Below are 14034 nucleotides of genomic sequence, written 5' to 3'. Positions count from 1 at the left end.
AACCCGGCTGTTCTGCAAAAGGAGCAGAGTGGAAGTTGCATTTTGATGAATGTTTTTAGTAGTGTCTGTTTTATGCTTGAATGGTGTGTCAGTGACTAATAGGATTTGATAAAAGTTATTTATTGATTCTGAAACAAGAACTAATGAGGTATCTAATATAGGAAACTTTTTGGTATCAGTGATGTGTGTTAGGTCAGTGCAGCTGCACTGTTCTAGCTGGTTTGGCCTTTGCTTTCCGTGAAATACTGCTTGAGCTGAATTTTCACAAGTTGATTCTTGCTCCTAGAACAAGTTCAAAGGTAGAGGTTTTCTGTTATTAGCAAAACAGGGCAGTAACCTTGGAAGGATATGGTTTTCAACAACCAAGAAAAATAAGACGTGCTGAGGTGTGCTAGTGTGGAGTTTTCACCTGGGAGCATACATATCTGTGTTGCATGGATGGATGGTGTAAGCCTGGGCTGCCTCCCTCTCCTGGCTTGAAAACGTGGCTGGACCCACCTCCTTTTGCCTTTCTGCAGCTCAGTATGCAGAGCTGTGGCAAAGCTCTGCCCTGGAGCAGATGAACAGAACAAGGGAAAGGGCTGGTGTCTGCAACTGGAACTTGAACCACTGTCACCTCCAGGAAGCCAGATAGGCCATTTCAATAACTGACAAATAAAGACCTAAAATTAAAGAGGTGGTAAGGGCTGAGGTCTTTCTGTAATAGCTGTGCAGAATTAGTGAAATCAAAAGGTGTGTTCTCTTTCTTGCTTTTCTTGCTTTTTTTTCTATGGAAGAATGGTTAATACTTTTGTTGAGAAACTTGCAAGCCAGGTTTCAGGTAGATTTTCTCCCAGTGCCCTCCTGTTTCCTCAGCCACCCAACATATCTTGCAGTTTTCTTAACTTTAAAGAATCTTTTGATGCTTGTTGACACTACTTATTTTGTATTTCTAGAAACATTTCAAAGAATATGGAAACAAAAGTCCTTTGTAGTTTACTTACCAAGTTTCTTATGTCATAGCTCTCGGTGAGATAAAGAAGAAGAATGATCTAACAATGAAGAAATTTGGCCCAGTATGGTTTCACAATTTTACTTGTATTACTAACACTTCTGGCTATTTTTGGGTGTGGGATTAGAATTTATGACAGTTGTATGTTTGGGACACAATGAAAATTTTTCTCTTAATTACTCAGACTTATCTCAGCTTTATGTTACGGACAGGCTTACTCACACAGTTGGATGTCTTGTAGTTGTTAAGCTGTTGTGCCAAATATGCGACTTAATAATAATGATGCATCTTACCTTCTTTGAGCGTCCCATACTTACACAACAAAGTTAGTTGTTTGGTTTTTTTGTTACTGATACTGGAAAATCACATTTATAATTGCTGTTTTAAGAGGAGCATCAAGTTGTATTATTTTAAAAATCATTTTTCATACAGTTTTATATTTGATCTTGTAGGTGAAGCATTTGGCACATTTTTTTCCTCTTAGTGGTTGTAGGATCTTCCCTGTGACTTGATGAATTAGTGTGTGCATTGTGAATTCCATTTAATATTCATTGACAAAAATCCAAAAAAACCAAAGAAATAACTTCAACTGCAAAGCTTACTCATTTGTTCAGTCCTCAGGGAAAGTGTGTGTACTGGTACAGAAACCTTTGAGTTAGATATTGAATGAGAGACCACTGTTAAAGAGAAGAAATACACATATACCCTACTATACCAGTCTTAGCGATGATGCTGCAAAATTGAAAATTACTTTGTAATTATAGGATGGGATTTTTCCTCTTCATGATACAACCATAGAACAGTGTTCAGCTTCAGGTGGGCTTCTTTCACTATGCATTGTTCCATAGATTTGTCCCGTTTTGTGGAGTTTTCAAAGTGGGTGGACAATGAGCACAGGAAGGAACTCTGAGACCCACCCTTCTCTACAGCTGAGCACAACTCCAGAGGTTGGTTTGTCCATCTGCTTCACTGTGCTTTTTGTTGGTTAATTCATGTAGGTGTCTGGCTCCCACTTTGCCCAGGACTTTTGTAATGTTCAGCACCCACCACCACCCCACGTTATTACAGCAGGAGGGTGACTGCCACCCACCTCTAGTTTTGAATTTGTCAAAAAATACTCTGCAAGTAACAATGTGTTCTTATTTTTAAGATTATTAATTTTACTTTTTTGTCTGATGTGCTTGGATCATACTGACGCTCACAACTGTAATTAGATGGTGTGGTTTAAGCCCAGCTGGTAACTCAGAACCACTCAGCTGCCCCCTCACTCCCCCCTGCCCCTGCTTCTTCCTCTCCCAGCTCCCCGAGGGATGGGGAGGAGAATCAGAAGAATGTGAATCCCACAGGTTGAGATAAGAACAGTCCAGTAACTAAGGTATAACACAAAACCACTACTGCTACCACCAATAAGGATAAGGGAAATAACAAGGGGAGAGAATACAATTGCTCACCACCAATACCAATACCCAGTCCGACCCAAGCAGCTATCTGGGCCTTCCAGGTAACTACCCCCAGTTTATATACTGGGCATGATGTGCTGTGGTATGGAATACCCCTTTGGCTAGTTTGGGTCAGGTGTCCTGTCTCTGCTTCCTCCCGGTTTCCTGTGCCCCTCCTCACTGGCAGAGCATGAGACTGAAAAAAGTCCTTGATTGGAGTAAACATTACTTAGCAAGAACTAAAAACATCAGTGTGTTATCAGCGCTGTTCCCAGACTAAAGTCGGAAACACACCACTGCACCAGCTACTAAGAAAGAGAAAAGTGACTGCTAGTGCTGAACCCGGGACAGACGGCAGCTGTACTTCATACAAACACCTTGCAAAATCCAGTGTCCCTGAAAAGCCAGGACTTGGACAACAATATTTGAATATTCAAAATTAGAATGTGTTTTCAGTATTCATGTGTCTAGGCTTCAGTATTGCGTTTTCAAAATGCAGTAACTTAATTACAGATTGTTGTTAAGTTTGATGTTTGAAGCACTCAAATGCAGCAACAGCAAGCTTCAAAGAAAGTTCCAGGTAGGAATAATTATATATATTTTTTTATATATATATAAAGGGATTTGAATAAGGTGCAGTAAATAGGATATACACGTTGAGAAACTAAGATGAAATGAATTGTGGAGGTCATTCAAGTTACATTGCACTGAAAGAAAGATGTGAGGGAAAACAGACTATGATTTGTATGATTATAAAGTGGTTTTTCAATACAGAAAATCAAAATAGGTCTGGATGAGCATTTCTAATTCTGGTAATTTCTAATGTTTCATGTTTTAATGTGGGGGTTTTAACACTGAGCAGGATTGCACTGTCCTCAGTAAATGAGGAAAAAAGCTGTTTAATAAACATACAATGTTGATTTTTCTTCCATTAAAAATATACACAACAAAAGTACTTTGTTTTTTTACAGTTAAGAATGGTTGCCATTGTGGAGCATTAAGAAAAGAGAGCTGCTGGTTTGTAATTTTTCCAAAGCTTTGCTAAATAGTTTTCTTTGCCAAGAGTGTAGTGTTACAGTTTGGAGAAACTGTTTACTAATTGGCTGCAGAGGAGGCACTGCCTTCCAATCTAGACTAGAAATAGTTTATGGGTAAGTCAGAAGAAGAATTGCTGTCTCAAATTCCTTTGTTCAGCAAGGACTGGGGATGACTAATGTCAGAAAGTGTGTATTTTACTTGGCTTCTTTTTTTTTCTTCAAGCTGAGTCACCTCTTGACCTATTTGGCTTGATAACATGTACTTGTACTATAAGTGTCTAAAAGCTTAATCTAATTTCCTCACTCTTTCAACAGGGTAAAATTGTTGACAGCTAATAGTCTGTTTGAACTCTCATCTTTGCTGACTGGTAGATTCAGTAGCAAAATAGAAAATCGCTTTCTACGCCATTTTAGAATACCTTGGTTTAGGTGATAGTTGCATCACAAGGTTGTTTCCCCCCACCACCAGTAGTGGAGGACTGTCATACAGAGTAGTTTGCGCTCAGCTCTTTGCGCAGAAGTGGTGTGAGTTTTCTTGATTTTGTAGTTCTCCAACATTTTTATTGTCCCATTGGTACTTAGATTGCATCTGCTGGTTTGCATGGGTGTGTGACACAGCAGATCAAGGAATGGATCTGGCTCCTGGGAGAAAGGAGCCCTTTGAAAAGGCTTCAATTTACACAGCTCAGTGTAAGCATGTGGAGAAGAGTGGGGTGAAACAGTGACTTTTTTGTAGCAGAAAAGCCAGCTTTGTTGCACATCAGACAAGAGCCTCGGAGTAATGTTTTCTTCCAGCCTTCTGTAAACCTTTTTAGAAGGCTGTACCACTTCCTCCATGATTCAATAAAAACGTTCTTGTCCTGGAGGATTTTACCCTCACAAATACCTGTTTCTATCTGCAAATTATCTGTATTTCTAACAACTGCTCATAGAACAAATATGTTCTCTTCCCAAACTCCTTTTGTTTTGCAGCTATTCCTTGTAAATGGCATAAATCCCAGCATATCCTTTCCACAGTATCGTGATCAGTGTTCCTAACTGCTCTGAAATTCCCACTTGAAAAAAGGGACTATATAGAATGGAGATGCAACTGCTTCTTTTTTTTCAATTAAGCAAACATACCTTTGTTCTTACTATGTAAAACCATGTCTGGCATGTAGTTTTTAACATTAATATGTATGGGAGCTAGAAATTATAAACCTGCAGAATTTGAAAGTCATGAAGTAAAGCAGCTGGTTAATTCCTAAGCACTACCTCTTTGCTGGGATGCTGGTTGAGATTTCAAATGTGTTGTCCAGCTGAACAATACAGTTACTTAAGGAATGCTGCTAACACAGCTGTTTTCTTTTAATTTTTTCTTGGCCTTATAACAGGAGAAGTGTTTAGCATATTTTGATTGTTTCACCATTTGAAAAAATGCATTTTAAAGAGTTGTAAAGTCTGGCAATTAATACTTGAGAACTTAGTATTTGTAGCCTTTGCTTTAATTTGAAAGATGAATTCTTATTTGGGAATTTGGTTCTTGAGACTCCTGTGCTTACTGCCTTGTCACATTCCAGGCAGCTTTTGTGGCTAACAGTAGTTTCAGGAATGATCATACAAGGTCAGACAAAAATACATCAAACATATTCTGTCTCTGAGAGTGCTTAGTAAAGAGCATAACAACAAAGCAAGGATATATGGTGAGGGTGGCTCTTTCCCCCTCTGATCCTCTGAGTTCAGGTATTTTGTTGATGTTGGATTTTTGTTGTTGTGGTTTTGATTTTTTTTTTGTTTGGTTTGGTTTGTTCTTCTTGTTGTGCGCTTTTCCACCAGAAAATGCTTGATCAGATTCTATTGAAGGGCATTATCTAACTTCTTAGTATTTGGAGGTTTGTCTTCATTCTTATGCTTAAGCAAGCTTTCGGTCAAACTTGACAAGTGTTACACTGTGGTGTGTTGCTGTACTTTAATTATGTTCTTTCTTTTTTTGCTTTGGTATTGAAGCATTAACCATTTTGTCTGGGAGAGAGAAGAGTCGTTTTCTATGATCAATCATATTTAAGGAGTTGAAGTTCAACATCCAACTTAGTAACCCTGCCCAGTGCAGTGCATTTATACTTTTCAACATTCTTTCATAGACATGACTAGTCAAATACGTACTTCTTAAACTGATGAAATCTTTAACAGAAGAAATGTTGGCTATGCAGACATCTCAGCCAGCTGCCTTAAAGCTGCTTCTTCCCTTTCTTTCAGACTAAGAGCAATGATGACCTCTTAGCGGGGATGGCAGGTGGTGGTGGAGTGACAATGACCAATGGTGTCAAGGCAAAGAAGAGTACTTGTGTAGCAACAGTATCTTCAGCTTCAGGGACAACCATGAACAGTCTGGAAAATAAACCCAAAACTACTGCAGGTAAATGGATATATTGATCCTTAAAGATGGTAATTGGGTGGCTTTTTATTTTCTTATTATGTATTGAGGTTCTAGGCTGCCTAATGAAAGGCCATGCTCAAGTCAAATGGCTTCTGTTCTCTTTGTACAGTTTTCAATAATGTAATTGCCTTTTTGAACGGTGTTCCTTTTATTCTTTCCAGTACTGATTATGCAACTACTATGTAAAACTAGATATTATAATTAATCTATAGAATCATAGGTTTGCCTAAAATAATTTGTCTTAAAAAATCCATGCCTCAAGCTCTGATCTTTTAAGATGAGATCACTTGTTGCAGTCAACATTTTGGACATCCTGTATTGCTTTATAAAGTAAGAGAGCTTTGAGAAACTGTTTGGAAAAGTGAAATTTAGTGTAGTATCAATGTGGTTGGAAGTATGTCTTGCCTTCTGTTGCTGTTTTTGATACAATAATGCTTGCAAAGCTGTGAAGCTTCTGGAAGTAAAGTAGTAATAATCTATCCTTGTCTTTATGAAATGAGATGAAAATACAAAATCCCTTAACTTTTATTTTGGGGAATCATAATGTGTAAACCATCACTTAAAGACTTGCATTCAAATCTACTCAAAAGAGAGACAAATGTGAACTTGTAGGAATAGCACTGCTGCAGTCTGTGCGTAATTTATCAGAAGCTGTTGAAGGGGGAAAATAAACTTGCAAATGTTAAACTTTAAGGTCTTTCTCATTTGCAATATACAGGTAAAGCATAGCAATTAGTAAAGTGTGTATAAATTAAAATGTAACTACACTGATTCATGATTCAGGTTGTTGGAAGTGTTTACTCTAAATGTATTGTATGAAATGTGTTGACCCGTGTGATTCAGAAGATCAACTGCTGTATTGCAGATACAAAATACACAGTCTTCTGTTACAGATAACTGTATTTTAAATTAATGTTCCTAACTTTCAAAAAACATACAGGTACCAGTTCCACAACTAAGCGTAGCACTTCATCTGGAAATAAAGAGTCAAGCTCTTCTAGAGAAAGAATACGTGACCGTTCTCGTTTAAGCCAGAGCAAAAAGCTGCCTTTGACTGGCCAGGGGACCAATGATACGGTACTGGCAAAACGCTCCCGCAGTCGCACCAACCCAGAATCAGATATTCGAATGAGTAAGTCCAAATCAGACAATCAGATCAGTGACAAAGCTGCATTGGAAGCAAAGGTGAACGATCTTTTGACATTGGCAAAAACTAAAGATGTGGAAATCTTGCATCTGAGGAATGAGCTAAGGGATATGCGTGCTCAGCTGGGACTTAATGAAGATCAGCTTGAAGGTGATGAAAAATCTGAGGAAAAAGAGGCCATAGTTGTCCATCAGCCAACTGATGTAGAGTCTACATTGCTACAGTTACAGGAACAAAACACTGCCATCCGAGAAGAGCTGAACCAGCTGAAGAATGAGAATCGAATGTTAAAAGACAGACTAAATGCATTAGGCTTTTCTTTGGAACAAAGGCTGGATAACTCTGAAAAACTCTTTGGCTATCAGTCCTTGAGTCCAGAGATTACAGCTGGCAACCACAGTGATGGTGGTGGTACTCTGACATCTTCAGTGGAAGGTTCTGCTCCTGGATCAATGGAAGACTTGTTAAGTCAGGATGAAAACACTTTAATGGACAACCAACATAGTAATTCCATGGATAATTTAGACAGTGAGTGCAGTGAAGTTTATCAGCCACTGACATCAAGTGATGATGCCTTAGATGCTCCATCATCTTCGGAGTCTGAAGGTGTACCAAGTATAGAAAGATCTAGGAAGGGAAGTAGTGGCAATGCAAGTGAAGTGTCTGTAGCTTGTCTGACAGAACGAATACATCAGATGGAAGAGAATCAGCACAGTACAGCTGAAGAGCTCCAAGCCACACTTCAAGAACTTGCAGATTTGCAACAAATAACACAAGAGCTAAACAGTGAGAATGAAAGACTTGGAGAGGAAAAAGTAATCCTCATGGAATCCTTATGCCAGCAAAGTGACAAGTTGGAACACTTCAGCCGCCAGATCGAGTATTTTCGGTCCCTTTTAGATGAACACCATATTTCATATGTAATTGATGAAGATATGAAAAGTGGTCGCTACATGGAGTTAGAGCAGCGTTATATGGACCTTGCAGAGAACGCTCGGTTTGAGCGAGAGCAGCTGTTAGGTGTTCAGCAGCACTTGAGCAACACTTTGAAGATGGCGGAACAAGACAACAAGGAGGCTCAAGAAATGATAGGGGCATTAAAAGAACGAAATCACCACATGGAACGGATTATTGAGTCAGAGCAGAAAAGCAAAGCAGCGATAGCATCTACCTTAGAGGAGTACAAAGCCACAGTAGCCAGTGACCAGATTGAGATGAACAGGCTGAAAGCTCAGTTAGAGCATGAAAAGCAGAAAGTGGCTGAGTTGTATTCCATACACAACTCTGGAGACAAATCAGATATACAAGATTTGCTGGAGAGTGTCAGGCTGGATAAAGAAAAAGCAGAGACTTTGGCCAGTAGTCTGCAAGAAGAGCTGGCACACACCCGCAACGATGCCAACCGACTGCAGGATGCCATTGCTAAGGTACTGTTTAAAAGAGTTGTATTTTAACATCCAGTATATAATATGACTTACTGTTGGTCACTGTAGATCTTTTTGAAGTAACGAATTAATGATGAGGTTAATAGGACTGTGTCAGTGTTAGGGTTGGTTCCTTTCTCTTGATCTTTGTTATGAAAATGTCGGAGGCCTTTTTAGAAATTATATGGACACATTCAGCCACATGGTAACTGTCATGCTGCTGTTTTTAAAATACTGGCATTTAAACTCTGCAACTTATTTCAAGGACCAAACTCAAGCAGCAGTTAAGATACTGTATGAATTTTGTGCTTAAATTGCATGACTTCTTCAAGAGTTTCAAGGAGTTAGTGCCAGGGTATTGCTGAGGAAGTACTGGGAGACAAAGCTTGAAGTGTTCACCAAGCTGGTGATGGCTTGTGGGACCTGTCACAGGTGTGGAGAGAATATTTTGAAGTTTCAGCCTATTCAAGTTGGTCGTTATCTAATGATAAAGCAAGCAGAAAAATGTCTTCTTTCTCCAGTTAAGGTATGACTAATTCTGAGGTAGACAGAAATTTTACCCAACTTAAATATACTGAATACATATTTTAGTTTAAAATGAAAAACCAAACAAACCCCACAAACTAAAATATTCTGATAAGCTTTTTAACAGTGATTATTAAATACAGCAAATATGCATAGGGATTTTCACTAATGATCCATCCTGCAGCTGCTTGTGTATTGTCTGGGTTTTGATTTGAAATGTATATTTCTAGTTCTAGAACATCTATTTTGATCCAGATATAATGAATTTATGGTAAATGCTTTTACAAGACATATTTACTAGAAAATATAAAAATAATCATAAAATATTCAATAACTTTCAGGGTGGATTTAAGGGTCTGTCGGATGAGACAGTTTATGCCAAATGTAGTCTAAACTATATTTTAGTTTCGAATCAGCATGTTAGTCAAGGTCACCAGCCAGTTTAGAATCAACCTTAATTTGGGAGGAGAAAAAAAAGTGTAATTTTAATAATTATAGTTGGGTAGTGCTATTGAAATAAAAAAATACTGAAACAGATGATTTAAAGCAGGGCATTTTGTCTGTTAAAATTGATGCCTGTGCTGACCCACCCTAAGCCATCACCTGATTTCTCTTGTTTTTCTGATGCCCTATTTTTGTTGTTGGGTTAAAGTTACAGTGCCTCTAATCTCAGCTTGTTACTTCTGTTGCAGTTTCATGAGGCAGATAAAATAGCCTGGCTGCTCCTCAAAGCAAGAAGTCTGCTCCTTCCTTTCCCTGGGCTTTGTTTTTTTCTGGTTTTGTATTTCAGTTCAGTAGCTAGTATGAGTCCTCTGGGAACTACTTCAGCTCACTAACACATCTCACACACAAAAGTGAATCCTGCTACTTGGTTAAGGAAATGAATCATCTAAGAGGTCCAGCAAGCAATGAAACTGATGCACAGAAGAGAACAGGCCTTTTTTTGGCAAGAGAAAGAAAGAGTAAAGAGTTTCCCCCACCACCCCTTCCCTTTTCCACAGCAGTTAGATGTTAAATTGGATCAGCTGCTCATGAAACTACAGCCTTGGTACTATTGTATTGTTGCTTCTCTTGAATACAGACGCTGATGTTAAAGTAGCTGGGGAGTGCTCATATATTCATCTTGGGAATAAAGGAGTTTAGCTCTGGCTCAGGAAAATAGTTGCACTAGAACAATATGTTTTTTAAGGCTTACGCTTGACTACTTGTCCCATACTTTCTTATGGCTGCAAAAAAAGTGTATTTTAAGTATGGTAGAAACTAGAAGTGTGTTTTAAAATGCAACCAATTTAGTTACTACAAGACATGTTTTTTCAGGTTGAAGATGAATACAGAGTGTTCCAAGAAGAAGCCAAGAAACAAATTGAGGATCTCAATGTGACTCTAGAAAAACTTCGGACAGAACTAGATGAAAAAGAGACTGAAAGAAGTGATATGAAAGAAACTATCTTTGAGTTGGAGGATGAAGTAGAGCAGCATCGTGCTGTGAAGCTTCACGACAACCTCATCATATCTGATTTGGAGAGTAAGTGTTATGAGTTTCCCTTGTGAGAGAAATGATAATTTAAGAACACTGTGATTGTGGAAATATTTTCACTTGTCTTCTGTATGTCTGAATTCAAATCAGATGGGCCTTTGCAGAACCCTTATACAGTAAGGGGAAAAAATCAAGCTGGCTTTGTTTTTCCAGTCCAAGGAGTAGCTGGTGTGGGAATTAAAACCTGTGAACTGAGAATAAATATGAAATCTGATAATGATGTTTTCAAGTCTTTTTTCAAAGTAAAAGAGCATTGTAATTACAGACTTAGTGTGCTCCTCGTGCATTTTTGAGATTGGATGATTGGTCTAGTGTTTTGGTGGTGGTTTTTGAAGAACTCTTTTGAGGGCCCAAATATCAGGAGTTCCCAGGTATCTTGAGCATGTGTATAATTAATCATTATTCCCACCTGAAGAAAGGTGGTTTTAGTCAGAGCTGAGTTGGCAATATGGATGTGTTCTATACCTCTTTCTGTGTAGCTCAAGTCCTGAAGCTGCTCTGTGAACCTAGCAATGAATGTGACAAACTTTAAGCAAGCTATAATAAAATTTTATCTCTTGACTTTTGCCACCATGCAAGAAATGCTTAGGGCTTATAATGACATTCATTGTAGTGTCATTACTGTGTGATCGTCTAGCTGTCTGTGCCTTAGATCTTTCTCTGTTCTCCAAGATGTGCTGAGACATTCCTACTACAGGCTGGAATTCTGCAATTAGTCTCCATCTAAATAAGAACTTCGGCAACTGTACCCTGGCAAGCTGTCTTTACACAGTGCTACATACAGTGTATCTGCTGCTTTTCCATGGCATACAAAGATTAAACAACATGGGAACAAAACCAAAGCATGATCCCTTTTTAACAGCAAGGGAAATATTCATAGAAAGGATTTAAATTGGTCTGCTCTCAAGAACAGGTAGTGTTTTAAGCAAGCTACATTGCTTATTCAACTGAAGTGTTTTCAGACGTGGCTGTCAGCTTGCTTTCCCTAAACAACATTTCTTTGTCTGGAAAGGCAGTCACTGTTTCTTTTTACAAAATTGTGTGTAAGCTTTTTAGTTTGCCTTTTTTTTTTCTTTTTGTTTCTGTACCAAAGCCAAAGACACACATTTGCTTGGAAGCAGGAGCTCAGGCACATGGTCAGTGGCTCTGACTTTGTTGAAGTCGTCTTTGTAGCAAGACTTGAAAAGGTTGAACGCTTTTATACTTGCATTGTTTTGTCCATTAGATGAAATACATTCTTATAGGAAACAGCACTGTAGGCAAGTAAACATTTAGGTATCTGCCTTGTGATACCTGGTTACAAGGCAGCTCTAGTTTTTAGATGCTTCGTTGGGTGTGCAAACCAGGTAGCAGGTGTTTCACTGAAACTGGTAAAATTCCAAACAGATAAACCTCTGCCTGGGCAGGAATTTTCAGCAGAAGTTATGACAATCTTTGCTGCTCATCACTCTTGACATAGTCTGGAAAATTTAACTGTACTAGCTGTTGGCCTGGTCTGATCCTTTAGGGAAGCAAGCTGGATTTTAGCTCTAGGCAGGAAGGAGAGTGGCATCTAGTGGCGGTAAGGAGGAATGGCACCCGTAAAATAGTGAACTTTTTGTGGCCACTTTGAAACACTGTTCATTATGGGTTCGTATTTAAACCTCGTACAGGAGTTCCTTGGTGGTAGCGTCTAAGTAGTGACAGCAAAGAACAGCATCTCTGTTCTTTGTGACCACAAACTCTGTGACTTGTGCTAGTACATACAACATCTAAAAGGGAGAATTCTAAAAATCTGTATTAAAGTGACAGAAAAGCACATGCTGGTAGTAGAAGTTCTCTTAATGCTGATGAGACTTTTGGTCAGTTCTGGTATTCTGACAGCCAAATGTATAATGTCTGTGCTTTTAAATGTGGAGAATTTAGTGTAGGTTTAGGGATTATAAAGCACTAGTTAGAAGAATGGTGTTTTTTCAGCCCAAATAACCCAGGTATTGTAAAGAACCATAAAGGTTTTCTTTAGTGAACTTTTATTTTAGATTTTAATATATGAGGAAATCTAACCCAGGCCTTAAGGAGAGTCTGCTGACTGGCAAAGTTATTGAGTGAAAGAAAGGGACAGCAAGACACCTGAATAAATGACAAGTGATGGAAAATTATCACTTAAAGAATTAGTAAAAGGCATACTTTACAGTTAGAAGAAAGATGCTTCATAGATGAGGTGATGAGTGTTCATTCAATGTTATTGATTAATCAGCCCTAAATAGTAATGTGGGAATATGGAATGCTCTAGCACTGGTAATAGGGGCATGCTTCATTGTGGGCTTTCTAAACCAGAAAGAAGTACAACAAACACACATACAAGCCTTTTTCACAGTCATCTTAATATTGAACTATCACATTTTAGGTGTTAATATGTTTGCCTGTAAAAACTGGGATCTCTTTGATGTGGACAGTAGGATGTAAGTTGCACCGATTAAACTGTAGGTGCTGGAGTGGAGGTGAGGGGCTGGCTGGAAGTGCAGGAGAGGCGAGCGTTGCACTAGGTGGCGTGATGCCTCTGGGTTTCGTGTCTCACTGCAGAAAACTGCAGTCAGGTAGCCAAGCTGTCACATTAGTCACGTTTGGTGAAAAAAGAAACCTATTGTTCTTCCAAACAGTTAATAAGAGTTTGTGGGGGATTTTTTTTTTTTTTTCAGAGAACTTTGTCTCCTGATTTGTGGAAAGTTCCTATTTGTAGGTTAGATTATCAGTTGTCAGATGGTTCTTCTGAAGCCTGAAAATATTAATTGCATGTTCACTGAGCACAAGGTACATGTGCTAAAAACATCAGTTCTCTTAGTCTGTAACTATTTAAGTAAGTACATTTTTTGGACAAGGGTAGGTGAGCAAGAAAGTTGATTTATCTATTGTTGAGTGAATAAATGGTTCTTACATGGAATTGACAGTGTTTTTAATTCTGCTATATCTCATTTTGAAGAGGATCTTGACAGCAGTTGCAAAACCTAATTTCTACATTACCATATTTAGGCCTTTTCTACCCTAGTGTTGGAATAGGACAATTGGATGCTCATTTTCTAATTGTTGGGGGGGGGGGGGGGGGGGGAGCTAATGTTGGACCCTTTAAAAATTCAGCTTTCTTCCTATATTAGACGTATTATCTGACAGTGATGAGCTCAAGAGCAAGACTTATGTGCAAATAGCATGAGCTTTGGCATATTTCTAACTAGTACCTCTTCTTTGTATAAAGAAGCTGTGATTCTTAAGTGAACTGTGATGCTGGTGCTTCTCTGTAGATGAGATTATACTGATATAGCCACTTCTGTGCTAACAAAAATTGAAATGCTATCCTAGTATAAGGCAAACCAATGGAACTAGTGCAAAAACTGTGAGAATGCCCATTGTAGGTTTGCCCGGGTCATGTTTACTTGCATTGGTGTTGCATATCAGGAATGACAGGATTATCATGTTTTTTCTGTTTTTTCCCCTTCTTCTTCCCCCCCCCCCCCCCAAGACTTTTGAAATTAATCAGCTGATCT

At 38.6% G+C, this 14034-nt stretch overlaps 1 protein-coding gene across 8 annotated transcripts in view; it reads left to right on the top strand.

Annotated features, from left to right (window-relative positions):
- SPECC1L (sperm antigen with calponin homology and coiled-coil domains 1 like) overlaps positions 1–14034 on the top strand; it is a 71767-nt gene that overhangs the window by 14348 nt on the left and 43385 nt on the right. For 5 of the 8 annotated variants that reach the window (XM_057411418.1, XM_057411412.1, XM_057411413.1 and 2 more), the window contains 3 exons: positions 5703–5862; positions 6824–8457; positions 10297–10504. In XM_057411418.1, the coding sequence (XP_057267401.1) occupies positions 5703–5862; positions 6824–8457; positions 10297–10504 (2002 nt within the window). Of the gene's footprint in view, positions 1–1755; positions 1808–1863; positions 1939–5124; positions 5150–5702; positions 5863–6823; positions 8458–10296; positions 10505–14034 lie in introns of those variants that run through there. The other 3 variants (XM_057411417.1, XM_057411415.1, XM_057411416.1) reach the window with 3 other exon arrangements.

This window comes from Pezoporus wallicus, unplaced genomic scaffold, assembly GCF_028554395.1.
Source record: "Pezoporus wallicus isolate ANWC-B61680 ecotype Strahan unplaced genomic scaffold, APGP_CSIRO_Pwel_v1 contig_6401, whole genome shotgun sequence".
NCBI lineage: Eukaryota > Metazoa > Chordata > Aves > Psittaciformes > Psittacidae > Pezoporus > Pezoporus wallicus.
The sequence above is the reverse complement of the archived record's forward strand: the minus strand, read 5'-3'. Positions and strand labels throughout refer to the sequence as shown.